Source organism: Streptopelia decaocto (assembly GCF_964273445.1).
Source record: "Streptopelia decaocto genome assembly, chromosome: 3".
Lineage (NCBI taxonomy): Eukaryota > Metazoa > Chordata > Aves > Columbiformes > Columbidae > Streptopelia > Streptopelia decaocto.
Genome location: NC_138656.1, coordinates 104495058 through 104522832, shown reverse-complemented (window position 1 = coordinate 104522832; position 27775 = coordinate 104495058). Strand labels below are relative to the sequence as shown.

Genomic DNA, 27775 nt, shown 5'->3' with positions numbered 1-27775 from the left:
TTTTTCCCCTAGGTATGCCTTACATTTTGTTATACAAAGTGGAATTTCCTACTATATCATGATCATAATAGGAGTGGAAAATATGCACAAGTAAGTTTCCATTGTAAAATATTATTTTGCTTTTACAAGAATGCTACTGTTTAGGTTTTTTAGTAACTGTGTACATATGTCATTCTTCTGGTTGTCTCATAATATTTCAGTACTTGAATTCTGTTAACCATGGTTTTATTTCCAGGAGATAAAATGGCTTCATCGGTATTTTTGCCAGCTTTTTGAAATATGTAAAGCTTGTTAAAATTGGTAATATTCTACTGAGACTTCTTTTGTGTTCTCAGCGTTCTGGCTTTTTTTTGTCATTACTTAATCATAAATAATTCTAAGTGTCTCACAAAGGAGTTAACTCAATGTAATTTGATAACTGCCAGTGGTAGAAGAAGGAAGATGTCAACAAAATTTGTGTGAGAAATACTGTTAGGTACTAAGTGTTTGTCATTTCCTTTTTGGGTGTGTTGTTTTGTAAGAATAACACAGTGTGAGTGCTGTCTTAGGTTAAGAATACTATTGTAAAATTCCATACATAGGGCATTATTTCAGGTTCGCTTGAATGCATGATTAGATTAACAGTATCTGAATCCATATAGAATGGTGCTTGTTTCTCTTTTTCAAGCATTCTTAAAAGCAGGAAAGACATTTATTTTATTACTGCATGCATACATCTTACTATTTCACTAGCCTAGAGATCAGAACTAAATTAGGTTCCCACTGTGTTAATTCCTGCATAAATGTTTAGTAAAATAGTAAATCCTTGCTTGAATAGGTTCCTGAGGTGTGTGAGGCTGTCAGGAAAGATGCTGGTAAAAGAACCAAAACGTGTCGCACGGAGCCCAGGGGTAATTTAAGGTTGAGTGCTGTATCGCAGGATGCAGCTGGTACCACCTGGCCTCAGGACTGGTGAAGGGCCCTGTAAGTGTTTTGCTGCTGCAAAACACGTGTGTGTATATTTGTCTGTCTGTCTGTCTGTCTGTCTGTCTATCTATCTATCTATCTATCTATCTACCTAATCAGAGTATGCATATATACCTGCATAGCCCAAGTTTGGGGATTTACTTTGTATATCACAGAGGGACCCATTGGCTGGTAGTTCTAGTTAGAGGTTATTTGTATTGTTCATAAGCTTCTTTAACTTGGTAACTGTAAAACATCAAATACCTATACATGTAAATATGGATTCAAATTATTTTTGTATTGGAAAAGCACTTTTGTAGTGTACAAAGTATTTTTGTCTATTATCTAAATTCACTCACTGAAGTAAGCTTCCTGTTTCTTTACCTGCCCTGCCTGGTGTAATGTGGATTTCATGAGTGTATGGATTAGGAAAACCATTTTCTTCCAGCTTCCATCATCTCACAGAATCACAGAATCGACGGGGTTGGAAAAGACCTCAGAGATCATCAAGTCCAACCCTTGGTCCAACTCCAGTCCATTTACTAGATCATGACGCTAAGTGCCATGTCCAATCTCAGTTTAAAAACCTCCAGGGACGGCGAGTCCACCACCTCCCTGGGCAGCCATTCCAATGCCTGACCACTCTCTCTGTAAAGAATTTCTTTCTAATATCCAGCCTAAATTTCCCCTGGCAGAGTTTAAGCCCATGCCCCCTTGTCCTACTGCTGACTGCCTGGGAGAAGAGACCAATCCCCACCTGGCTATAACTTCCCTTCAGGTAGTTATAGAGAGTGATGAGGTCACCGCTAAGCCTCCTCTTTTCCTAATACAGTTCCTCAGTCTCTCCAGCCTCTCTAAAAATTCTTTAAACAGATAAGAGGCAACTGAAGTTCTTGGACTGCTTGTCAGTTCAGCTGCTGTGTGCTAGGCATGCCAGCTTTCTTTACCATCTGAAGCAAGGAAAGATTTTTGATAAACTTCTATGTTCTCCAAAGCAGACTTTCAAGTCTGAGACTGATACTCTTCTAAACCTCTGTTGTTTTATTTTGGATCCTAAAAGTCTCTGCTCTACAAGGTTCCTACCTTTGTGATTTTCCTGAGGGAACTGAACCTTGTGCAGCTGTTGCTTCCGGGTTGGTCTCGACAATACGTGGTATGTTAAAGCCTTACTTGAACAACAGAAAAGGGAGGCGAGTGTGAAAAGAAAGAAAAGGATAAAACCCTGAGGCTTGTGGGGCGGGGAGGGAAGAACTGACCATATTGAAGAAAACCTCACCTTTATATTTTAGCAACTTTAGAGCACAGTTAATTAACAGAAAATGAGTTACCTGAGACTTGGTTTTAACAAAAATTGTTCAATTTTAGCTCTTTTTAGCTCTTATCTTTTAATTTGTGACTAAGCTATCTTAATATTTATTTGATGGTTTCATAGCTCAGGTAATTGTGAAACTGAAAAATGTGTTTAAACAGGTTCTCAGTTCCAATGAATTCGCATTTGGTAACAGATGTTATGCTACTATTTTTTTTTTCTTAGAAATTCTTCTACTCCTCTTAAAATACAAAATCCCAAATGCCACAAGATTTTTCCTTAAAGCATTTGGCTACTGTTAGCTAAGAGCTATGTAAGCAATGCTTGCACATGTGTTTTGATGACAGGGGTTTTAAGGTTTCTCAGTAACTCTTTCTCTCTTGACTTGATTGTTCATTTTATGGTTGGTAAATAATGTTGCTCAGCCTGTGGGGAAAGTTAATCACAGGGCTCACAGTTGCTTCACTGAAGTCAGTAGTTTTTTCAGTGACTTCACTGACAATATATAGAAGTCCCAGCTGTGTCGGTGTAGAAAATAAATCTGTTTAAAAATAATTCCTGTCAAATGATAGACATGATATTCATGTCTGATATCTTCTGTTTTATACTTAAAGTTTCAGAATGATAGTTTTCTTGTTCCAGAGGTTGGAGTTGAACTACCAAAACTTAAGGAGGTTATTTCTGGGTTTAGAAAAGAAAAAAAAAAAAAAAGACTTATCTGTTTTCTGGCACATTTAAGTTACAAAAAGTAAATTTATGAGGGATCCAGAGACCTGAGATAATAGCAGTAAATCTGTAAGGAGCTGACATGCGTGTGTGTGTGCCACAAGGGCCACAAAGCTGCTGAAGGGACTGGAGCGTCTCTCCGGGGAGGAGAGGCTGAAGAAGCTGGGACTGTTGAGCCTGGAGAAGGCTCAACAGGATCTCATCCATGTGTGTAAATACCTGGGGGAGGGAGCCAGCCTCTCAGTGGTGCCCAGTGACAGGACCAGGGGTGATGGGCACAAACTGAAACACAGAAGGTGCCATCTGAACAGCAGGAAACACTTTTAGTTACTGTGAGAGAGGCTGTGGAATCTCCCACCTTAGAGATATTCAGAAGCTGTAAGGACACGGTCCTGGGCAGCTGGCTCTGGGTGTCCGTGGGGGCTGGACTAGGTGACCTCCCGAGATCCCTGCCAACCCTGGCTGTTCTGTGTTTCTATTTTATTTTGATGTATGTACAGTTCTTTGTGCTGTACCTGCATTCACGTATGTGAGCTGTTTGAACATGGTAACATGAAGTGATATTTAAACAACTTTGTTTTTACCTGGTCTGGCCCTTGTGGAGGAGCTTCCTGGTTATCCCTTCCCTTGGGATTTGGAAACATTAGTCTGTATTAAGTTCCTTCCCTTGCACAGCCAGAGCCGGGACAGAGCAATGCCTTGGGCCCTTTTCCTTCGCTCCTTGCAGTGGCTTTGACAAACAATGGGAGATTTGGGAAAGGAGGGGTGGAGGAGATTTTATTATTTGATTTTAGCAATCTCAGATTAAGAGATGTATAAATCATGTTCATCTGAGTAAGCAAATTCACTCAGGATGTTAATCGAGGCACTTAATTTGTCAGCCAGGCTTTTAATAATGCTGAATGTCACAACTTATTGATAGACAAGTTTGCTAGTTAGCCTACAACTTGATTGCTGTGAAAAATGCTAGGTAGTGTTTAGAAGTTACGGTTTCAGTGAGATACAAAATGGATCAAGCAAACTACTCTCACTCCTCCTGTGAACTATTGGCAAGGTTTTCTTAAGCATCTTTGTCTCTTCAGAAGTGAGAGCATTCATACCCTGACAGGATATTTGAAAATGGGAGTTATGCTGTTTTTTGAACTTCTGTCTTTTCTAAAGGCTCTTGATCAAGGTGAATGTAAGTTTTTGTGTAGGTTTTGTGTGTGTATGTGTGTGTGGGTTTTTTCAATTGCTGTCTGCTTTTGATTTGATCACAGATGGCTTAGTCTATGAAGAACATACATGATATGGGTAAAGATTTTTTTTAATCTGCAAAAGAGGATCTGAAGCAACATCTAAAGTTAGTCACCATCAAATCAGACTGAAATAACAATATCTAAAAATCATTAAGGGTTTGACTAAGAAATGCTATCAATTTCTAATAATAATTTTTAGCAAATGTAGGATTGGAAGCCTGCCAGTATGATTACAGTTCTTTGATGGTGTGAGGGCATGCAGACAACCGTAAATTATCTGGTATAAGTTCTCAGTTACAAATTTGTAATTGATGTAACTTGAATAAAAATGTCTGTACATAGGTAGCTGCCAAAGAACAACAGGTATATCACTGAGAGTAGCTGGATTCAGAATTTGAAGTATTAGTAGCTATGAACTGCTCTGCATATGTAAACTCAGTATTTCTGCACTTCTGCTTCTCTGGTTAGTGCAAATGAGATAAACCTATTTCAAGAAACTAATGAGAGCTGAAGAATATTAAGTATGTTCTTATCATTCAAGCAGGTATAAATGCAAAATGGAGGAAGATGAGCTCTATTGGTTCTGTAGACTTAAATAACACGACTGAAAAAACAAGTAGTGTTCTGTCACTGCAAGCATTTTTGTTGTCTTATCAGATCTATGTTAATGGCAAAAAACCCCTACTCATAATTGTAAAGTTTGTGTTTGATTAAAAAGCAATTAAAAAGTAGTTTTTTAATAAATGAGAATCAAATACATATTAAACAGTATAATTCCTACAGTATGCATAGAAATCTTAGCCCTTTCTATTAGAAATAAACACCAGGGCTAATGAATGGCTGTATTTAGGAGCATATTTCAATCATTATTAGATAAAAAGAATCAGTTTTCCATTTTGAAGTGATATGTTTTTTCTCAAAGAAAAGGGCTTGCACTTGTTGATTTCCCTCTATGAAAGGGTAGATGGTCATTATATGCGGCTGTCTCAGCACGAGCAGTGTTGTAACTAAAATAGCTAGTGCAAATCTTTGATATATAAAAAAGATGATCAGTTTTTTTATTTCCAGAGAAGCGGTGAGATTGCAGAATTTTGTCCCTTTCTAGTAGCCAGGATTAAGGAATGATTTGGAAATACTGAATCTAATGTGAAGAGCCATAGCAGTGATTTGGGAGACTGAAACCAAGTATTGCTAAGAACCTTATTGGGTTCTTATCAAGGAACTACAAGACAGTAATGCATTTATATTGGAGACAATAATGCAGAGAACTTCTATTTTAGCAGACAAAGCATTACAAAAAATTGAGTTAATAGTATTGAGAACAAGATCGCTATTTTCCTTTACATGGAAACTCTTTTCTGCTGTCAGAACAACAAGGAGGGGCTGGTGCGGAATGTGAAGCTCAAGGGCAGCATTGGATGCAGTGACCATGAAATGGTGGAGTTCAAGATCCTTAAGGCAGCGGGGAGAGTGCACAGCAAGCTCGCTACCCTGGGCTTCAGGAGAGCAGATTTCAGCCTCTTCAGGGATCTGTTTGGTAGAGTACCATGGAATAAAGGCCTGGAGGGAAGAGGGGCCCAAGGAAACTGTTTAATGTTCAGGGATCACCTCCTTCAAGCTCAGGAACGATGAGTCCCAACAGTCAGGCAAAACCACCATGTATCCTGCATGGATGAACAAAATGCTCCCGGACAAACTCAAACACAGAAAGGAAACCTACAGAGGGTGGAAGCAAGGACAGGTAGCCTGGTAGGAATATGAAGAAAGTGTATGAGCAGCCAGGAATCAGGTCAGAAAAGCTAAAGCCCTGGAAGAATTAAATCTGGCTGAGGATGTCAAGGGCAACAGAAATAGCTTCTGTAGGTATGGTAGTGATAAAAGGAATACTAGGAAAAATGTGGGCCCTCTTTGGAAGGAAATGGGAGACCTGGTTCCCTAGGATATAGAGAACACTGAGGTACTCAATGACTTTTGTGCCTCAGCCTTCACCAGCAAGTGCCAAGGCAGGGACTGAGAGAATGAAGAACCACTGTAGGAGATAAAGTTTGAGACCACCTAAGGAACCTGAAGGCACACAAGTCCAAGAGACCTGATGAAATGCATCCACGGGTCCTGAGGCAACTGGTGGATTAATTTGCTAAGTCACTGTCCATTATATTTGAGAAGCTGTGGCAGTCTGGAGAAGTTCCTGCTGACTGGAAAGGGGAATCATAAACCCCATTTTTAAAAATGGGAAAAAGGAAAACCTGGGGAACTGCAGACCAGTCAGTTTCACCTCTGTGCCTGGCAACATCATGGAGCAGATCCTGCTGGAAACTCTGCTGAAGTACATGGAAAACAAGGAGGTGATTCATGACAGCCAACATGGCTTCACTAAGGGCAAATTGTGCCTGACAAATTTGATGGCCTTTTACGCCAGCATTACGGGGTTGAATGGATAAGAGCAACTGACATCATCTACCTGGACTTATGTAAAGCGTTTGATGCTTTCGCACACAACATCATTGTTTCTAAATGGGAGAGACATGGGTTTCACGGATGGATCACTTGGTGGATAAAGAATTGGCTGAATGGTTGCAGTCAATAGTTCAATGTCCAAGTGAAGGCCAGTGATGAATGGTGTTCCTCAGGGGTTGGTATTGGGACTGGTGCTGTTTAGCATCCTTGTCAGCAACATGGGCAATAGGTCTGAGTGCACCATCAGCAAGTTTTGTTGACAACACTAAGCTGTGCGATGCACTGGAGGGAAGGGATGCCATCCAGAGAGACCTTGACAGGCTGGAGAGGTGGGCCTGTGTGAACCTTGCGAAGTTCAACAAGGCCAAGTGCAAGGTCCTGCACATGGGATGGGGCAGTCCCAAGCACAGATACAGGCTGGATGGAGAATGGATTGAGAGCAGCCCTGAGGAGAATGACTTTGGAGTGTTGGTTAATGGGAAGTTCAACATGACCTGGTAATATGTGCACACAGCCCAGAAAGCCTGAAAACCAGAAAATCGTATCCTGGGATGCATCAATAGAAGTGTGATCAGCAAGTTGGGGGAGGTGATTCTGCTCCTCTGCTCTGCTCTCTTGAGACCCCACCTGCAGTACAGCTGCTGGGGGCCCCCAACACAATAAGGATGTGGACCTGTTGGAGTAAGTCTAGAGAAGGGCCGTGAAGATAAGAGGGCTGGAACACCTCTTCTGTGAGGACAGGCTGAGAGAGTTGGTGGTGTTCAGTTTGGAGAAGAGAAGGTTCCAGGGTGGCCTCCTATAAGCAGCCTCTCAGTAGCTAAAGGGGTCCTACAGGAAAGCTGGAGAGGGACTTTTTACAAGGGCATGTGGTGATAAGACAAGGGATAATGGCTTTAACCTGAAAGAGGGGAGATTTATATTAGATATAAAGAAGGAATTATTCACCCTGAGAGTGGTGAGGCACTGGCACAGGCTGCCCAGAGAAGCTGTGGATGCCCCATCCCTGGAGTGTTCAAGGCCTGGTTGGGCGGGGTTTTGAGCAACGTGATCTAGTGGAAGGTGTTCCTGCCTGTGATGGGGGGGGGTGGAACTAGATGGTCTTTAAGGTCCCTTCCAACCCAAACCATTCTATGGTTCTATGATAAGAAATACTAGTATGGCTCTATGCAGAAGGGTACTTCATCTCTCCTGTTGGTTAGTTAGGTTGTTTTTTTGGTGGTGTTGTTTGTTTTTTTTTTTTTGAATAGCAGAGCATATAGTCTGGCTGCTAGATGGTCTTCCTAGTTAGATAAAATCTTTGAGGTTTTAAGTGTGCAATGGCAAATAATTTTCTTGTTTTATTTGCAGAGGTGATCACTATTTTTTTTTCTTCAAGAATGTAGCTTGTATTACACACATATCTTAAAAAGGTAAAAAACAGAGTTAAAATACAGAACTATCACAGATAACCGAAGCTTGTGATCTGAAATAGGCTTCATGTTTTCATTAAAATTTCTCATGGCTGTTGATTTTGTCCATAACTGCCAAGTTTCCTCTTTATATGGTTAAATCAGATGATCTACTTGAGAATGTCTTGAGTTAGCTGTGCACAGCTCAGGTTCTTGGATCCTGCTGCTGCTATCTTGGTAATGTGTGGGGACAAGACTTGCATGGAGCACATCCGATAGTTCTTTGAAGTTTAATAGCTGCCTCCCACATGCTCTTTGCATCACTTCTACATCAAGTTGCTCATCAAAACCACATGCAGTTTCAAACTGACCTACCAAATTTAAAGAACAAACCAAACAAAAAACCAACAAACCTCCTCCCCCCACCTCTTCACTTTTGTGGAGCTTGGAAACTGAGATTAATAGTGCTAGAGTTTGGATTATTTTTTTTTCTTGAGTGTGCTTTATTGACTTATTTATCTTCATAATTTGTTAAATGTTTGATTTTTCTGATGCTTACTTAGAGATCAGACTTGTGTATTCTGATGAGTGTGAGTGGAAACACTGACTAGCACCAGGCCGAGATTCTTGTGCTGGAGATGTGACCATTACAAAAATAGCCGTGGAAATGTGTGGCTGCATTCAATAACTTGAAAAGTGAGTGCTTGTTGAAGTAAACAGCTGTGAAGGAATTTCCTAGTAATCCTTAAGGATTTATTTTGAAAGTATTTGTTTTAAATAGCTTTGATAATTTCCTGTAACTCTCCTGGCTGTTCCTGGATAGAACTCAATGCATTACTTAAAACAATAAAGGTATAAGTTGAAAAATAACTTGATCTATTATCCTTCTTAGAATTTGAATGTTTGGATGGAAAGGCCGTTATTGATCATATTTTTTATAATTACAAAAATGGAATGAAAAGAGAATTGGAATTTTCTTATCTATACTGCATGTCACTTTTGCCTTATTTTTAAATAAAGAGTAAATACATTATTTAATCTTCGGTGTGTGTGTTTCATGCATATATATAGAGAGAAAGAAGGAAGGACAGGAAGCGTGTGGTGTCTGCAGCTTTGTGAAGGTTGACCCTTAAGTAGAGGCTGATAAAAATAATAAGCAACAATGCAAATTATGGCATTTTTGAAGTCTTGTAGCCACTTCAGTTGCTTGGGTACAAAAGGAACATATGCTGCCTTAATGCAACTAGAAAATATTTTGATTGTATACTTTGTATTTCTAGGGAGAAGATTCTAAATTAGTCTGGTTTTAAATTCCTTCTTATTTTTTAAATTTTATTTTTGACTTGGTTGATGATGTTATTCACAGAATGGAGTTCTCAGAAGAAGAGGCATTTTAGCAATATTGTTGGCATATAAATCCTCTATCATCACACTTGATAAAACTCAGGTGAAAAGATTTCTGGATTTCTGTTTTATGAAGTAGCTACACATTATTGAGTATTGATGTTTATCTGGAAGAGGGTTCTCTTACTTCCCAAAACTTTACATTGATAGGTAGTTTCTTTCCACTGTGTACTTGGTTTCTATAAGCACGTAGAGGACAACCTTTTGTTGGAGGGAAGCAGGAGTGTAAGATGGCTTGGGACTGAGTAGCTATGACTTTTTGGCCTTCATAGAACTCGTTTTTTTTTAAATCTTTGTGCTCAAAGTGAAGCTGAGCACAATCAATCCTGCAGAAGAAGATTGATAGTGAGAGTAAAGTAATGTTTTCTGGGCTCTGTATTTGTTTGGTAATCTCTGAAAGCTGTAGCATCTCTGTAGATGCTTCTTCAAGGTGCATTACTCTGCCTGTCATGCTGCCAAGCAGCCTGACTGCCAGCAAATGAGCTCTGAGTCATGGCATCGTTGCTGCATGGTTTATTACCTCAACAAACTATTGATGTCAAATAAATCAGGCTCCCTACAAAATGAAGTGGCAGAATAAATTGTATCTAGAACAGTTCAGTGAAAGCTGTGTTCTTCTTCATCTCTTGGCAGAGACTGCTGCTAATAAGAGTTGATTAAAAATTCTGGTTGTGTGGCATTGACTGAATTGAAGCAGCAGTGCTTGTGATAGATTAGATGCAAGGATCCTGTATATTATAGTCAGGTTTCTTCTCTAGGTGCTTCTGCATAGTTTAATATTCTTTGGTGAAATATCTTGTTTTTGAGACAAATTCCATTTGACTAATTATGACAAGCTCTGCAAACAATCATTTCACTGTCCTTAATGGACCAGTTGGCTGTAAATTTTGCAGGCTGGGTTTGCCTGCAGAACTGCAGGTGGTGGTGTACCACGTGTCTGGGTTGGAGTTAAGAGATATTTGAAGAAGTAGAAGGTGATGACACTTTTTGTTACAGATGCACAATAAAACACAGAAATTCTGTTTGTATTTTGTTTCCTTTAAGGGCAGGTGCTTGTAAAGAAAAAGACTTGGTATTTAAAAAATACAAACTACTTCAGTTTAAAATCCAGTGTCTTAATTAAAAATGTTAAGAAGTTTTGTAGAGCTTTTAAAGCTGATTGGTTTTGCAGGTCAGGTGCCTTTACTGGAAGTGAGAGGGGAGATCACAGAATCACAGGATAGCTGAGGAGGGAAGCATTTCTGAGTTCAGCCGACACTTTTCAAAGCAGGATCAACTAGAGCAGGTTGCTCTGTGAAACCTGACTCTTCGTTACTATGAAGATGATCCTGGATAAGTCCAGTTGTCATAAGCATGCAAGCCATTTCCTTTTGGTGTCTTGCTTCAGTGTCTGTTACAGCTTCAGATTAATTTCAGGTGACTTCATGCAGTTTAGTGATCTGATTTGGACTTGCTACAAAAGCTTTCTTTATTCTTTAACTTCCCCCCACCCAATAATTGCACATTATTGTCAAATTTCAAGGAAATGGCATAGATTAAGCCTTGCTAACATAAATCTATTAGGGTCATTTCAATTTAAAGTGAAATAAAACAACTGCAATTGAGACAATTATTTTGGCAGGAAAAGACGTTGTTAGGCAACACGTAGTAGCAATCAGTCTTCCTATCCTCCTTTTTTTATAAGAGATAGTATCGATAATAAAAAAGGTGGTGGGGTGAAACACACAAAACAAAGACTATGCCAAGAGAAAATACATTAACTCTTTGTCTTTAAATCAGTAGAAACAGGTGGAAGCCTGGCTGAGTAATAAAGGGACTATTGAATACTTCAACTTTGCTTTTACTTTCAGTTAACTTTTAAAATGTGTTTGAAGACAAATGTGTTTCCAGTATTCAAACAAGAAATCCGTTCTTTATTTTCTGTGCCATGAGAAGATACATGGGGGATTTACTTATACTGTCTTCAGTACAGATGAATTGCCTGGAAGTTCTAAGAGGGCTGGGTGCAATGGGTCCTATTTCCTTCTGTTTTGGTTGGCATAGTTTTTAGTGGGGAAACTTACTGGTTTATGATAGTAAATTTCAAACTTTGCTGTTTAAAAGATGCACCTGACTATGTTGAAAGTTGGTAAATTAAAAAAGGTACTGTAAATAACTCTATTATTCCTGTCTTAAATCTGACAAGTGAACGTGGAGCTTTTGGTGTTCTGTTCTCTGAGAAATTTTGGCTATATGCTACTGAAGCTGGTTTGCTGTGTGTCCGCACCTGGTAAGAAGATGCGAGTACCCTGGACAATGTAGTGTGGTGTTATCGTCAAAACCGGGGACGAAATAAAAAGTACTCAGTATAGCCAAGTGCTAAGCAGTTGCACAGTCATTACTAATCACAGGCACAACGGCAACTGTGAAGTCAGTTGGGTTGCAAAAGGAGCCTCTGGGTATTTCAGTGTATGATTACTTAAAGAGTGAATAATCTCTTTTATTAATAGATTGTATCACATGGAAATGCACAATGCATACAAGTAATGCATAATTTTAAACAAAAGTAATATAACTGGCTTTCTTTTTCTTAGTATTCTGCCTTTTCTATGAGTTTCTGTGATGTTTAAGATCCCATATTCTGGAAACTCTTTTGTAAGTCTCAGGCTTTTTGGTTCATCGGGTGTTCCTCTCTTATTTCCCTCCACCGTGGTATCCATTTGTGATGCCATGTTTAACATATGCTGTGGCATCATCCATGTGTCTAATCAATGTCTTCTGGCTTTGATATCAAATGCTAATTTTTTGTGATTGGTATTATTGCTTCTGTAGAGAGCTTTTCATCTTCAAAGCAGCTCTCAAGCTCCTGCAAGGTGGAGGTAGGTCTCATCGATAAGCAGTATTCATGGTTTGTCTCCAGTTGTAATGAAATGAAGTCCAGACTCCCCTGGCTCTCTTCCTCTATGTGACCATGGTGCTCTGGAAAGCTGACCAGTAAACGCCATAGGCACATTCTTCTGCAGGCAGAGGACATTCGTATGAAATTGTGGTCTTGAGGGTGGTGTTTTTCAGTTGTATTGACTGCAGTCGTTACACTGGAAAGTTGGCTTCAGAAACTCATGTGAGCAGTGATTGCAATTTCTTAAGAACTGTCCCTACGGTAACTTCTTACCACTTTATATGGTAACAAAATTAGAACTGGTCTGTGTGAAGATGATGTGTTATGTTGTTATTACTGGGCCTAAGAGAGCTTTCCAGAAGAATGGGAGCTGCTGTCAGAGCCACAGTCAGAAGTCAGTGGCTTCATCCTTTCTAGCTGGAGAGCAGAATAATGGATGTTGCTGTGTTTTATATAAATGTCTGAAGTAACAACATCTGTATTCAGGCAAGGTATCTCCAAGCTGAAATAGTATTTCTAAACCTTTCAAAAGGGGTATAAAGCAAAACTTGGTTCATAGGTGACTTCTGAAATGTGGGTTGAAATAAAGCTTTTTTCTGATGTTGGTTTTTTATGTGGCTTTGGAAGCTGGTTGGTTTCTCTGGCATTTTTCCATGCTTCATATTTGAGCAATTAGTGTATGTGACACAATCTGTATAAACAGTAGAAGGGTCTAAATAAAGGAGCCTAAGGCACCTAGAAGCAGATCGAGTTGAGTTTGTTGTGCCAGCTATGCTGTGCTATTCATACAACTACTCAGTGCGTTTTTCAAAGATCCTGCAAAGGTATTGCTTTTGCAGTGTAGAAGTGCAAGTACCTCAAGGCTATAAAATGATTTTTGCTCCTCAACACTACCATCTTAAGAATGAAGACTGAGATACAAAGTACATCATCAATCATCTAAAACACACACAAAAATCAGAACTTCTGAAGGGCTGGAAGGAATGTCCTATGGGTAGTGGCTAAAGACTCTGGGCTTGTCTAGTTTGGAGAAAAGGAGGCTACAGGGCGACCGCGTTGCTCTCTACAGCTTCCTGAGGAAGGGATGTGGAGAGAGGTTCTGAGTTCTTCATCCTGGTGTCCAGTGTCAGGACACGTGGGAATGGTTCAAAGCTGTGCGAGGAGAGGTTTAGACTGGATGTTAGGTAGCATTTCTTTATTGACAGGGTGGTCAAACACTGGAACAGGCTTCCTAGAGAGGTGGTTGATGCCTCAGTTCTGCCAGCATTTCAGAGGCATTTGAACAGTGCCCGTAACAACACCTTCTGGTCAGCCCTGAAGTGGTCAGGATTAGATGACCATTGTAGGTCCCTTCTAACTGAAATATTTTATTCCAGAAAGGTGGGGTCCCTGTCCAGTTCTTGGGGTAGAAGAGATACTTTTACGGGAAGTAGTAAACCCCATATATTTTAGCAGTTGTTAATTATGCATAGGATTATGAGGGAAGTAATGCTTTCTAAAATTGGTTAAATGGGCAATGGTAGAAGTAATGCCAGTGTTGGCTAATACAGCCATTCCTCACAAGCATCACCTTCATGTGTTTGTGAGCAGAATCAATGAAGAAGTAAAATCATTCTTAATATTTTGAGTCTTCTGCTATAGGTGTTAACTAGATGTAGGAACATCTGTTATTCAAGATATTTATTGGAAACTTCAGATGAACACTGGGAGCCAGTTGTTTAAAGTTTCTTTTTATCAGGACAGTAAGGACCTGCTGTGTACTTGTTTTCATTGTGAAATTAAATAATTATCTGATTATCCATAGTGTATTTCTCCACTGTTGCATTATCACATATTTTATTTATTTATTTTCTTATAGTAAGAATGAAAGCATGTGAGCAATCAGCAGATAGTTTGTGTGTCTTAATTGTTCTTTTTCTCCTTCACCATCTGCAAACACAGAGGATCACTGTGGCAGGCTGTCTGGTTTGTTCTGGATACAAGCCTCAATTTCCTTGTCACAGGTCATTAACAGTGATGACATATGTTTGAAATGGCATTTGATCAACTCACTGAGCAGATAAATCTGACCAACCTGCATTGGTCAAGGTCACTTTCCGTTGCTCACCTTGTTGACAAGGACTCTTGCAGCGTTCCTGTCCCTGTGTGTAGGTATGCTTAAGAATTGTAGTAGGTAGTGATTAACAAGTAACTCTTGCAAATTATGGTTCATTCAGCAGCTGAGTGAAAATGGAGGAGACCAATCAACCCAAAGAGAATATTTTGTACTTGAATTATGGACTCTGTGTATTTATTGTCATCCTGACCTGTTAGTCTCTTATCTTTGAATAATCAGATTTTGTCACTGGGTAACTTAATCAGACAGTCCCTGAACTATTGAGTATGGTCAGTTACGGATTGTCTGTCAAAGGGAATCTTTTGCAGATGGAAATATTGATTGTTTTTGCCAGACAAGTTCAGAGTACCCCATCTCTTAGAGGGAGCCTGAAGGATTCGAGAATGGGACTCCTGCCAGATAGATGCTGGATGCTTTAGATGCCAAGAGATCCAAAGAGGCAGAGGGAGAAAATGGATGGTAACCTCAACATTAGCCAGACAGTTCTAGTTATGGGCTCACCAGCGAACCTTCCTCGGCAGCAACTGGTTGCTTTGCCTGTTCTGCCAGCATCTTATTTTCTAATGGTAAAATTCTGGGCTTGAGGTTCTAGGATTGATTCATACAGGATCAAATCCTAGTTTCGTGATGCTTACCTGAAATAATCTGTTTTGTCCTGGGGAGCTTATACCAGTGCTCAGTCACTCTCACAGTAAAAAAATGTTTCTTGTTGTTTGGACAGCACCTGCTATGTTTGTTTGTGCCCATCACCTCTGGTCTAGTCACTGGGCACAACGGAAAAGAGCTTGACTGTGTCCTCTTTGCACTCCCCCTTCAGGTGTTTACATACATTGATGAGATCCCCCTCAACCTGCTCTTGTTCAGGCTGAACAGTCCCAGCTCTCTCAGCCTTTCCTCATAGGAGGGATGCTCCAGTCCTTTATGTTAACAGATGTTTGTAGGACTCTCTCCAGCATATCCATGTCTCCCTTGTACTGGAAAACTGAGCAGTGGACCCAGCACTTCCAGGTGTGGTCCCACCAGTGCTTAGGAGAGGGGACAGGTCAGCTACCCCGGTCTGCTGGCAATACTTTGCCTAATGCAGCCTGGATTACCATTAGCCTTCTTTATGGTAAGGGCACACTACTGGCTCCTGTCTGATGTGAGCTGTCATCTAAGTAAAAGGAAATTTTCTTTTGGAAAAAGTGGTTGCGAAAAGTATTTTCCCTTAAGAAAACCTATTAAGATATTTGAGTAGACTATTTTTGAAACAATCCAAACTTGCTTTTGTACAAATCTTTTTCTAGCCACAGTATTTATTTGCCTAGTTGCTGTATTTGAGGCCACACTAGTTTATTTTATTGCATACTCAGTTTTGCTTTTAAAATTCTAATTCTAAAGCAATACCTTAAGACACTTGCAGATTTCTAAAGATCAGGTCCTCATTTTAGTATTAATGGGGTTAATTGTTCCTACACAGTTCAATCACTTCCTGGTCCCCTGTATTTCTGAAAAGTAGAAGTGCATGATGGGCTGTGTGGTGTTGGTTTCCTTCTCCTGCCACCCTCCCCTTTAGTTTCTTAGTGCATTTTAAATTGGCCAACTAGTTCAATCAGCTTGGGCATAAATTAGACTTTCTTCAGATAATTTCCTTTGCATGTTGTGGAAACTGAATGCTGAGTGAAGAGAGTACTGACTGTCCTAAGTCTTACGCTTTCAAGACCTTCACCTATCTCTTGCAGACTTGCTTTGTCCTTTGTGCTGAACTTAGCCGTCCTCTCATACACACACGTTCTCCATCACTCGTACATACGTTCCCCCTCACTAGCTGAGAGTGGTTGTATTCCTGTGAACCTGTGCAGCTCCTTGCTGTTTTCCTTCTACTTTCTGTCTGCCTCTCCTGCCTTTCTATAGAACATTTTGCGGTGCCTTGACCTTTTGCCTGTGAACTCCCGTTGCCTTGCTGTGCTCTCCAGTTCATGAGTGACACGTTCATTTTTGTTGAATTTGAACTGGTGATATTTATCTGTTATGTACTCAGCACTCTCATGTTTTCCTGTCTGTTATAAATGTTTTCTGCAGGTCAGCCTCCAGCCTAAGTTTGGGAAGAGGAAGGCCCTTCTGGCTTCAGGCAGAAAAGCAGCTGTCACATGCCTTTCCAGGCTTTTGTGGTCATAAGCATTGGACTGTATTAGTTAGACAGACAACTGCTTCTAAAGGATTTTAATGCTCCTGTTCTTTTTGAAGGGATTGACTACTCTCTCTTTTCCTTAGATAACAACCCACGTCACACATTATGCTATCAGTGTGTACTAGAACATCATTTCCTTTAGGGTTCTTTTAAAAGATCATTTTGAGATAATCTTCCTTGCTAGAGTGTCTTACTTGTAAAAAAAAAAAAAAAAACAACAGGCAAACAAACAAAAATCTCCAACCCCACAAAAAAAACAAACCAAAAAACCCCAACCAAAAAACCCCCATCCCAAAACCAAACCAAAAACCTCCCAAACCAAACAACAACAAAAATAAAACCCCACGAATTCTTGTGTGTTTGCTGTCATTTTAGAGTCTGACGAAGTTCAGCATAGCAAAAGCTAAGAAGAGGGAGGTACATGAAAGGTGAGCTGGGAGCAGGTCCTCTGGCTTAATTACTTTACACGTGGTCTTTGGTAGCTGTTACTTTTTTCTACAAGTATAGTTTGTGGGTTTTGAAGAAATAATCTTTGCATCATGCTTTCCAGCTAAACCTTAGGTAGGGGGTGACTTAATTTCTAAAAGGAGACTAGCAGCTTTACCCTTTAAATGTCATAGGCTATTTTGGAGATTATTTGGCTGCAGTAATGAAAGATATTATTTCATTCATGAAACTTCAGATCTCCCTGCTACCTGAACTAGATAAGTACAATGAGATGTGATTTCCAGAGGTTGCATAAATAGAGCTCCAAATTCATAGGAAATGTTCCTAGATAGTAGAGAGCATTTCTGGGCTTCCTTGATGACTTAGAAATGATTTCATACACCTGGCTGTCCTGTTCCCAGGTATTCCACTGGGACATAGAGCTGTATAAAATACAGGGTACAGAATGTCTACCAACCAACCACTAGTGTGGAGTTCACCATTTAAATGAAAGAAGTATAAACCCTCCTTTAGATGAGGTTAGAGCAATTGATATATTAATTGGAAATGGAAAACTTTTGCTAAGCTGAAGAATACTGGAAGTACTTTCAATTAGTGGGTGGTGGGTGGTGTGTTGTTGTATTTTTTTTTTTATTTTTTTTTTCTCAAAAGCAGAGAAAGCCTCTGTATTGAATTGCATTACTTTGGTTTTGATATTTAGACCCTTTGGCTGACTAGGGTAGACTGTGAGGATGTTGTGGTTTAGCCCAGGCTGGCAACTAATCATGATGCAGCTGCTCTCTCAGCCCTCCCTGCCCGAGTGGGCTGGACAGGAGAGTTGGAGAAAAAATGGTAAAACTCATGGGTTGGGATAAAACTAGTTTAACAGTGTAGCAAAGGAAAAGATAAACAACAACAGTAATAACAGTAAAAGAATATACAAGCGAGGAATACACAATACTCACTATCTGCTGATGCCCAGCCTGTTCCTGAGTAGTGATTCCTTCCCCTGGCCAGCTCTCGCAGTTTATGTACTGAGCGTGATGTCAAGTGGTATTGAGTCCCCTTTGGGCTAATTTGGGTCAGCTGTCCTGGCTGTGTCCCCTCCAGGGGTCTTGTGAAAATTAACTCTCCCAGCCGAACCCAGGACAGAGGAGACCAACAAGAATAGGCAGGAGTAGACCAGATACAATATTATGTTTCTTCCTAAACTGTCTTCTCCCAGTTGCAAAAAAGGAGAAAGCAGTAAGACTTATGTCAACAGACTAATGCTCCTGGAAGTGCCTTTTTGAAGGAAGAAGCCTTTATTTTTCTTCATACTTCTCTGCCTGCTTCTTTCTTATTGTGCTGATCATGGGGTGTCTGGTGAGAATCAATGTGTGGGTGCAGTTCTGCTGCAGAGTCCAAGATTCCTGCTCAAGGAGAAGGAGCAAAGCTTTTAATGGCATGTGACTTTCAGCTTTTTAATTTGCAACTTCTTTACATCTGTTCCTGAGTTAAATATGCTTATTTGGGTTTTTAATGGAAGTTTTAGGAATAACTTGCCTCATGGAGGGCTGCTGTCAGTGTTGCTTTGGCCACCAACTTTGTATCATCATTTAGGACAGTGCTGACTCAAATGCCATGGGACTATTACTAGATTTGCATCTTGCTCAATATTTTGTCCCCTTTTCACAGAAGTTAAGGAATCCCATATTCTAAGCATAGATTTTGGGTTTCTGAATTTCTTCAGAGATTGTCCTCTTTCTCGCAGTCCCTGCTTTCTCAAAGGTATTATTAAGACACATTCCATCTGGCATTTCCAGGAGAAACGTATGTAAAGCGCATGGGAGATACATGTAGAAGGAAAAAAAAGAGTATGTGAGAACTTTACCATTTTCTACATTGCTTGCATTTTATTTTTGCATTTCACGGTGTGTTCTGTGGCTCATTGCAAAGAAATTTGATACACAAAGTATTTGAACCATCTGTACCTTAGAAGATAGGAAGAAGATTATGGGTTACCTCCCTGTTACCAAACAAATGTTTCTGAAATTACTGGTGCTAAAGCCTCATTCTCACTCAAATACTTGCTCGCATTGATCAGGAGATAAGGGAGGTGTATCCTGCCCCCCCTCCCAAATAGCTGAACTCCCGAATCAAACAGTGTTTTGTGTATGGAATATGTGTTCCAAAATAGGTACATGACTATATACTGCGAAATGTGAAATCTTTGCAGCGAACATAACCTTGGTTTGACAAGGTTGGAAACATTTAAAAGAAATATGACTAGTACTAAATGTTACAGCACAAAACCAACTCTAGCGGGTGTGTCTCTCTCATTCCTCTTCTTTAGTTTGTCCTGCCAGATCATCAGCATCTTGACTGGCTCCTGCAGCTGTTTTTCCTCTCTATTGCGTCTGAGCTCCTAACGGACTCTAAATTATAAATACTTTAAATACAGACATATTTTTATCTACATAGTGAACACCTTTTTAGGCAGATTCTTTTTCTCTGATTTCTAAAAACGTTTCTTTGGGAAACAAAACCCGATAATAGAATTCTGGAAAAGGAGCCTGGTAGGGATTTGAGAGTGTATCTGGATCTCTAATCAAAGGCAGTTTGAGATCTTCTAGAAATAATAATAATAATAATTAAAGAATCCACAAAGACTTTCTAGTCTTGTTAGGCAACCTGTATAGGTGCTTAACTCTGTAGTTAGGTTCTCCTCAAAATTAGCCTAGGTTTAGCCTTAGTCTTTGCTAGTTTGAGCCTCTTCATCTGTGTAGGGAAGTGTGTTCCCTTGCAGCAGTCTTCTATTTATATTGTCTCCTTTCAGTCCAGTAAAGCCTGAATGAGTCTATTTACATCTCTCCTCAGGTTGTGTTTTCAAGGCTTCTTTCCATTTTTGCATAGCTGCTTTTGGAATTCCTTCAGTTGTTCTATGTCGTTCGGAGATGTGCTTTTCAAAACAGGATGAGGTATTTGTAAAGCTAAGCAGAGCAAAAAGCTTATTCTCTCTGTTTTGCAATGTTGTGGCTTTCCACAGATCCTTTTCTGCTCTAATTCTAACTAATAGTTGGTTTCCATTACAGATTTGTATGGTTCACTCTTTACAGCCAAAAATCCTCGTGATTAATGGTGTTTCATCACAACTTTTTTTTTGTGTGTGTGTGTGTACAATGTAGTCTCTACCAACTCAAACATCAGGATTAAGACAAAGTAACTACCTCACACTGGGTGTGCTAATAGGGCAGGTTTGATCATGGCAGTCATTAGGCTTTGGGTGTACCTGGTGTGGCTCGTACAGACCATGTCTGTTAGTTGTGGTTGTCTAACCAAGTAGTTAGAAATAGGCTATTTTTATAGTATTTGTTCTGGACAAGCCTTTGACTGAGTTGTGTTGCATTGTTTACCTTCTAGTTTTTTATAAATATATACTGAGTTAAACAAAAATAAAACCCTGTATAGTATTTGATATCAATTTACAGGTCTGTGATTTTTTTGAGTTCCTGTTTCAACTTATAAAATTATGGTTCTAAGGAACCTTAACCCCTTTTTCCAGTTTCAAGGAAATCTTACCCATGCTGAATTTTTCTCAGTGGATAATTATTAAATATGACTAATTAAGCTGCATTTAAATTATTATCTCTTAAATTTTACTTACATTTTGGTTTGTGAACTCTCATCTCTCCACATTGTCTCTGAATCTTATATTTGAATTTGTTTTCTGAAATCTGCAATAATGCCTTTGTGATTTGCTAGCTATTTGATTTGCATGTTTTTGAATGTATTGTGTTAGGAAAGATGGATCAAAACCAACTTCTTGTGATTTGCTCTTAAGCATTAAGTGTTTGTCAGAGACTAGGGGCTGCTGTCTATTAAGTATCCTCTACTAATAGGGAGCTAGTGGAAATAGTATTTTTCTGGGTAGAAGTTTAGGAACCCCACAACTCAGGATTATATGTATTAATGAACTGGAAAAGACATTAAAAATCACAGAACCACAGAGTGGCTGAGGTTGGAAGGGACCTCAGGGGTCATCTGGTCCAGCCCCCCAGCTCAAGCAGGACCACCTGGAGCATGTTGCCCAGGTCCATGTCCAGATGGCTTTGGAGTATCTCTATGGATGGACACTCCACAACCTCTCTGGCCAACCTGTACCAGTGTTCAGCACCCTCACAGTAACAAAGTGTTTCCTGATGTGCAGGAAGCACCTCCTGTGTTTGTCTGTGCCCATCACCTCTGGACCTGTCACTGGGCACCACTGAGAATAGCCTGGCCTCACCTTCTTTGCACCCTCCATCAGGTATTTATATACATCAGTGAGATCCCCCTGATTCTGCTCTTCTCCAGGCTGAACAGTCCCAGCTCTCTCAGCCTGTTCTCACAGGAGAGATGTTCCAGCTCCTTCATTATCCTTGTGGCCCTTTGTTGGACTCACTCCAGTATGTCCATGTCTCCCTTGTGCTGAGCAGCCCAGAACTGGATGCACTCCTGCAGGTGTGGCCTCACCAGTGCTGAGTGTAGGAGAAGGATCACCTCCCTTGACCTGCGGGCAACACTTTGCCTAATTCAGCAAACAACTGCAGGTCATAGTGATTTCTTTAGAGAGAGGAAGACTTTGAGGAACTTCAGAACTAATTGAAGACAATAAAGGGATAAAAATGACAGGCTTAGTTCAACATTGAAAAAGCAAACAATATTTGCTTGATTTGAAGCTTTTCAACTGTGCATATAACGTAGGTCGAAGTTAGGAATGGGGTCTATATACCATGGAGGTCCCCCAAGAGAAGCTTCATAAGGCAAGCTATGTGATATGGAGAATAATAGGCAAGACGTAGCGTTCTTATATGGATAGCAGATGTGGCGTCATACAGAGACAACTGTTGAGGACCTTATTTCTCATGGAGTACTGCACAATTACTGAGGATTTGGAGGTTAGGAAAAAAAACAAGAGGGATGGAAAACTCTGATGAGAAACTGAGGACATTTGAGTTGGTTATCTTGAAAAGGAAGTTAATTGGAAGTGATGTATGATCAGAACCTGCCTAAAGCTGTTTGCCTGCATAGGTGAAATTGCACTTCTGTTGTAGACAGTGGAGAGGAGACTGGGAAGGGATCTGGGTTGGAAAGCTGGGTTCAGTGTTCCTATTGCTGCTGGGAAAATAGAAGAGCAGGAGTTATGACTGACCTGTCCAACAGGGATACCCTTTTCAAAGTAAGTGTTTTTGTTCCTGGCAATCTGTTGCTCTAAGCAAGTACGTACTTCTAAATATACCTAGCTTGGGCCATGAATAGAGATGTATATGAACAGGGTAGGAAAGTCAGCTTGTTAACTTTTCTCTCATGAAAAATGTAAGACCGAATTGCTTTTAATGTTCCATTCCCAAAAGTTGCAAGGATTTATTTCTATCTCATTTCATAGTGAAATGCCAAGAAGGGCTTCAATGTTCTTACTAGAGAGAAAGAATTCTGGAAGGTTCATAAATGCTAGACATCAAAATCTAAAATGGTTTCCAGCTGTAAGGAATTTAGATAAAGCCTTCATGAGGTAAACTTTTAAAGGGAGATTTTAAAGTTCATCTTACCTAGCTTCTGATATAGCACAGACATAGTATTTCCCATGGTTAAAACAATAACTTGCCTAATGAAGTCTATTTCAAAATCAAGATTGGAGGCTTTTGCAGAAGATTCTGAGAGTCATAAAATGTTTTCCTTTAAAAGCTGATTCCTGTAATCACTTTTATTGATTCTAGTCTGAGTGCTTTTGAGCTGTATTCCTGGCATTATTTCTTATTGTGCCCACCTGGTTTTCACCTTTTTAATAGGTCTCCTAATGGATCTCCTATTCTTTCACTATGAAAGTAACACTTGTCTTCTAACCAGGTATTTTCTAGTCTGAGCTACTTTGCCTTGTGGTTCTTGCATCTGCCATTGGTTTGATCCTTTATGTATAACAAAAGTTGCCCAAGAAGTACCAAAATAAATTGCGGTGAGCAAAATGCATCGTGGATCTCTCATGTGGAGGGGGAAATTGTTTCTTCCTGTGGGAGCTTCCTTTGTGATTAAGGGACTGAGAACTGGCTGGTGTGACACAAGGATGGTGGCAGAGGGAGCTGCTGATGCCTATGGCTGTGGGCTTGGGTGAGGGGCCAAGGGTGGGTGGCCAGGCCTTGGAGGGGCCAGAGGCAGAGGGAGCTTCCGAGGGACTGGAGTAACTGAGCAGAATCTGCCACTGTTCAGAAATAGTACAATTGGCTGGAAGTGCAGGCCTGTCTGCCAAGGACACAATGAACAGAGGGAGGGATGAGCTTTTTGTCCTGTCTGCCCTACTTGCTCTCAGGTTTTTCTGTTTAAAGTGTAAGCTTCTAGTTCTTGTTCTAGTAATGCATGTGTGCCTTGTTTTTGTTTTGTTGCGTGGCGTGCCTCTCCCTTGTTAAAAAGCCTTCTGGAAAGACATCTGTAAGGAGGTGGGGAGACCCAGAGGTAATTTTAAACCTGTGGCTATCTCTGGGTGCTTTGCACAACTACTGCCCGTCTTTGACTAAGTGGTTTGGGGCATGCAAGTGTGGAGATTTTTTTTTTTAATGTTCTCCCAGAGCAAATTGTAGTGACTGGTGGAGCTTATGGTTGTTAAAATAAACGATCTTTCTTTTTTACTCTTTTCCTCTCAGATGCTCCCCTGTCATTTCCCCAGTTATTTCTTTTAAAGTATCTTTACAAATGCGTGGCATCTTTAATAAAAATGTGCGTTTTTCTACAATCTCTGCCACCTATACTAAAAGTTGAGATGACACATTTGCTGTCATCGTTACAGGCTTCTACAGCTTAATGTGTATTTGGAAGTAAATACTCTTGTAGGTAGAGCAGTAAGAGAAACCTGAGATTTAACTATGATACTTACAGTGCAACAGAATCTTCTATTTAAATTCACATTTAGGAATTTATAAGTTTGTATAGGAGGTACACGTGTCTACTCTTACATTAAAATATTGGGATTTTAAAGCTCAATGCTTTCAGTACAATTCCATAAATACACCAGTATTTTATAACTTGCTATATGATGATGTATTGTGTAGATGCACAGATGAAACTGTGAAAAAGTATCATTGTTGCATTTATCCCATGTGGCAACGTCTCAGTTGTGCTCCAGTATCCATCACTGCAGTGTAACTTCTCCCAGTAAGGTCCGCCTCACCCTGAGTCCTGTGGTACCCTTCCTGGGCAATGCTCCTCTTTCACAAGTGCTAGGAAGGGTTTTGATTATTTCAGGAAAATCAACTTGTTTGGGGACAAAAAGCTGTTAGATGCTACTATTTTATGCTTGGAATGCAGCTATGTTATTATTTGATGGCAAACTTCAGTAGAAAAAAGTTGCACGTTTTCTTCATCACATTTTATCTTAGAAAATTAACAGTTAAATAAACTGAATAAATTCTTAGAATGAGAGGTTTCAGAGGGAAAGGACCTCACGAGGTGTCTGATCCAGCCTCCTGCTCAAAGCAGTGTCAGTGATGGGGTCAGATGAGGTGACTCAGGATTTACCCTGTTGGGTCTGGAGAACCATCACCATTCTATGCTGGTCACCTTCAAGCTGAGAATCCGCTACAAGTAGATCTAAAAAAAAAAAGATCAAAGTGGACCTTGAGAACAAAAACCTACCCTACACTTCATCGTCCACATTGAATTAAAATTCACCGCAGTTAATGTATTTTATTAGCACTTCGTAAAACATACCTTAGGCTAACAAAAAGTGGAAAGCTCTGGGCTTCTTAACAGCAGTTCTGATAGCCTGAGGTTTCCCTCTCTGCCTTGCAAATCTGGTCTCATGGTTTTTGCAGGGGTCCAGTATGATTTGGACAGTGATGGATAACCACTCCTTTGGATTAAAATCTTTGTCCCTTTATTCTTGCAGTCATAGATTTTGTAAGAGACATGCGTTTGTACTTTTTTTTTTTTCCTACGTGATTACATTGACAGGCTTTATCGCTTCACTGTTGAAGTAATTAGAGAAATAAATTGAGTCATTGCAGGGATGCAGCACGTCTGTATCTAGTGGCAATAATGAGTCTAGGCTAGAGGTGTGCTAATACATTCATGGTCTCCTAGAAGTGCATTCTCTGGCACAGGAGCGAATTATTAAGGGAATACTGTTGATTTTTTTTTTCTTTTGGTCTGTGTCACCAGTTTTAATTTATTAATTGCTGAAGGCTAACATACATGCTGCTTTCAGTTATAATAGAAATATCTGATTGGCATGGTAGAACCTTCATATAGAGCCTTCAGGAAGGCATGGTAGGGCCTTCACATAGACTGAAAATCCTTCAGTGAACAAACAACTGAAAAGTTTAAAACTATTGTTTTTAGCTAGTAAGTAATTAATTCACTATGAATTGTGACAAGACTGCAGCTCCCTCTCGTAGGTGTAGTTTACAGTTGATGCTGCCTGAAGCACAGTGCTTTTTGTCATGACGACTTCTGTTGATTCTCTTTTCTCCATCCTTTTTCTCTCTACACTTCTCTTGTTATCTTTGCATCTCCAGAGATGGAGTATGACAAGTTTCTGGCATTCAGCTGAACTCACCAAAACAAAATATGAATCTTACAATCTGTTTGCTTGTTTTTAAGTCTGTGCTCTTCTCACAAGACTGCCACCAACTTTCTTCTTCATCTTGCCTCTTTCTCCTTTGAATGTGTGTGCTGGCATAAGGCTCCATGTGAAGTGGCGTTACAGCAAACAGTATTTGTCTCTAACACCTAGCAGAAGTTTGAAAAGTATTCCGTCTTGACATTTTTTCAAACTGACACCATTTAAATTTTCTCTTCTAAGTAACAAAAAGGCCTCAACAGAGTATGTTTTCAGACTAATACTGTTTTCACAGAATGCTTTTTCAACTTGCCTGACCAACTTAATTTGATGCTACAACGAGGTTACCCACCTAGTCAACCAAGGGAAGCTTGTCAATGTGATCTTTTTGCATTTCAGTAAAGCCTTTGATACTGTCTCTCCCAGTATTCTCCTGCATAGGATGTGCAGCGTACAGCTGGGTAAACATACAATGCAGTGGGTGAGTAATTGGCTGATGGGCCGGGCTCAAAGGTTTCTAATAAATGGGTTATGTTGGGCTGGTGGCCAGTCACTAGTGGGGATCCACAGGGATAAATCTTAGGGCCAGTGCTCTTCAATGTCTTTATCAAAGACTTAAACTCAGGACTTGAGGGATTGCTTAGTATGTTTGCCGATGACACAAAATTGGGAGGAGCTGTTGACACCCTCGAGGGCAGAGAGGCCCTGCAGAGAGTTCTGAACAAATTAGAGAAATGGGCAATCACCGACCATATGAAGTTCAACAAGAGCAAGTGTCGGATTTTGCACCTGGGACATGGCAACCCTGGCTGTACATAAAGACTGGGGGATGAGATGCTGGAGAGCAGCCCCGCAGAGGGATCTGGGGGCTCTGGTCAACGGCAAATTGAACATGAGCCAACAGTGTGCCCTGGCAGCCAAGAGGGCCACCCATGTCCTGGGTGCATCCAGCACAGCATTGCCAGCTGGGCCGGGGAGGTAATTGCCCTGCTCTGCTCTGCACTGGTGCGGCCTCACCTGCAGCACTGTGTGCAGTTCTGGGCGTTACAGGGTAAAAAAGATAAAAAGCTACTGAAGAGTGTCCAGAAGAGGGCTACAAAATTTGATGAAGGGTTTGGAGAAGAAGCCATATGAGGAGTGGCTGAAGTCACTTGGTTTGTTCAGCCTGGAAGAGACTGGGGGGAGACCTCATCACAGTCTACAGCTTCCTCACAAGGGCAGGAGGAGGGGCAGGCACCGAACTCTTCTCTTTAGTGACCAGTGACAGAACCCGAGGGAATGTCAAGAAGATGTGCCAGGGGAGGTTTAGGTCGGACATTAGGAAAAGGTTCTTCACCCAGAGGGTGCTGGAGCACTGTAACAGGCTCCCCAGGAAGGTGTCACAGCCCCAAGCCTGACAGTGTTCAAGAAGAGACTGGACAACACCCTCAGACACATGGTGTGAACTGTGGGGTTGTCATATGCAGGAACAGGAGTTGGACTCAATGATCCTTGTGGGTCCCTTCCAACTCAGGACATTCTAGGATTCTAATTATTCCAACAACTAAAGGTGGGAGGAGAGTGATTACTAGTAGAGCAAGAGCATTATAAACAGTTGCAGAGCTGGGACTCTTCAATAGTAATTCAAATAGTATTCAACAGTAATTTAAATTTAGCCCCGGCTGGAGGGAGGGGATACCTGGTGGCCTGAATATCAAGCAATGGATTTATTGGATTTATTCACATTTTGAAAACATAACTGATAATCAAATAACTAAGGCAAAAAAACAGGAATATAAACACAATGTGTTTTGTTTCACATGAATAGAATATAACTGATTCAAACCCCTCATGGAGGAGTTCTCATTAGTCTGTGACTATGTGACTAGATACCTATGGATTTTGGTGGCCAAACCAGTATGAAATTCTGTTTACTTAAAAGATACAGTTTACTTCCCATCACATTCTTGAGTCACTAGGAAGTGTTTTTGTGTTTTTTTTTCTTTTTTTTATTGTTTTGTTTGTTTGTTTGTTTGTTTGTTTGTTTTTTGTGTAGAGACATGTAGAACAGGCATGCACATTTACCTGAAACTTTTCTTCAAATTTGGTTTGTAATGAAAACACAGAAGGAAGCTTAAGTGCAGTGACACTGCCAGGCATCGCAGTAATG

General features: G+C 40.3%; 1 protein-coding gene across 3 annotated transcripts in view; it reads left to right on the top strand.

The window, feature by feature from the left end:
* Positions 1–27775, top strand: part of MBOAT2 (membrane bound glycerophospholipid O-acyltransferase 2) — a 99054-nt gene that overhangs the window by 21005 nt on the left and 50274 nt on the right. For all 3 annotated transcript variants that reach the window (XR_014183741.1, XM_082049414.1, XM_082049415.1), the window contains exon 3: positions 13–90. Coding sequence is in view for 2 of the 3 variants with exons in the window: in XM_082049414.1 (XP_081905540.1) it covers positions 13–90 (78 nt within the window). In the remaining variant the exon portion in view is untranslated. The remainder of the gene's footprint in view (positions 1–12; positions 91–27775) is intronic.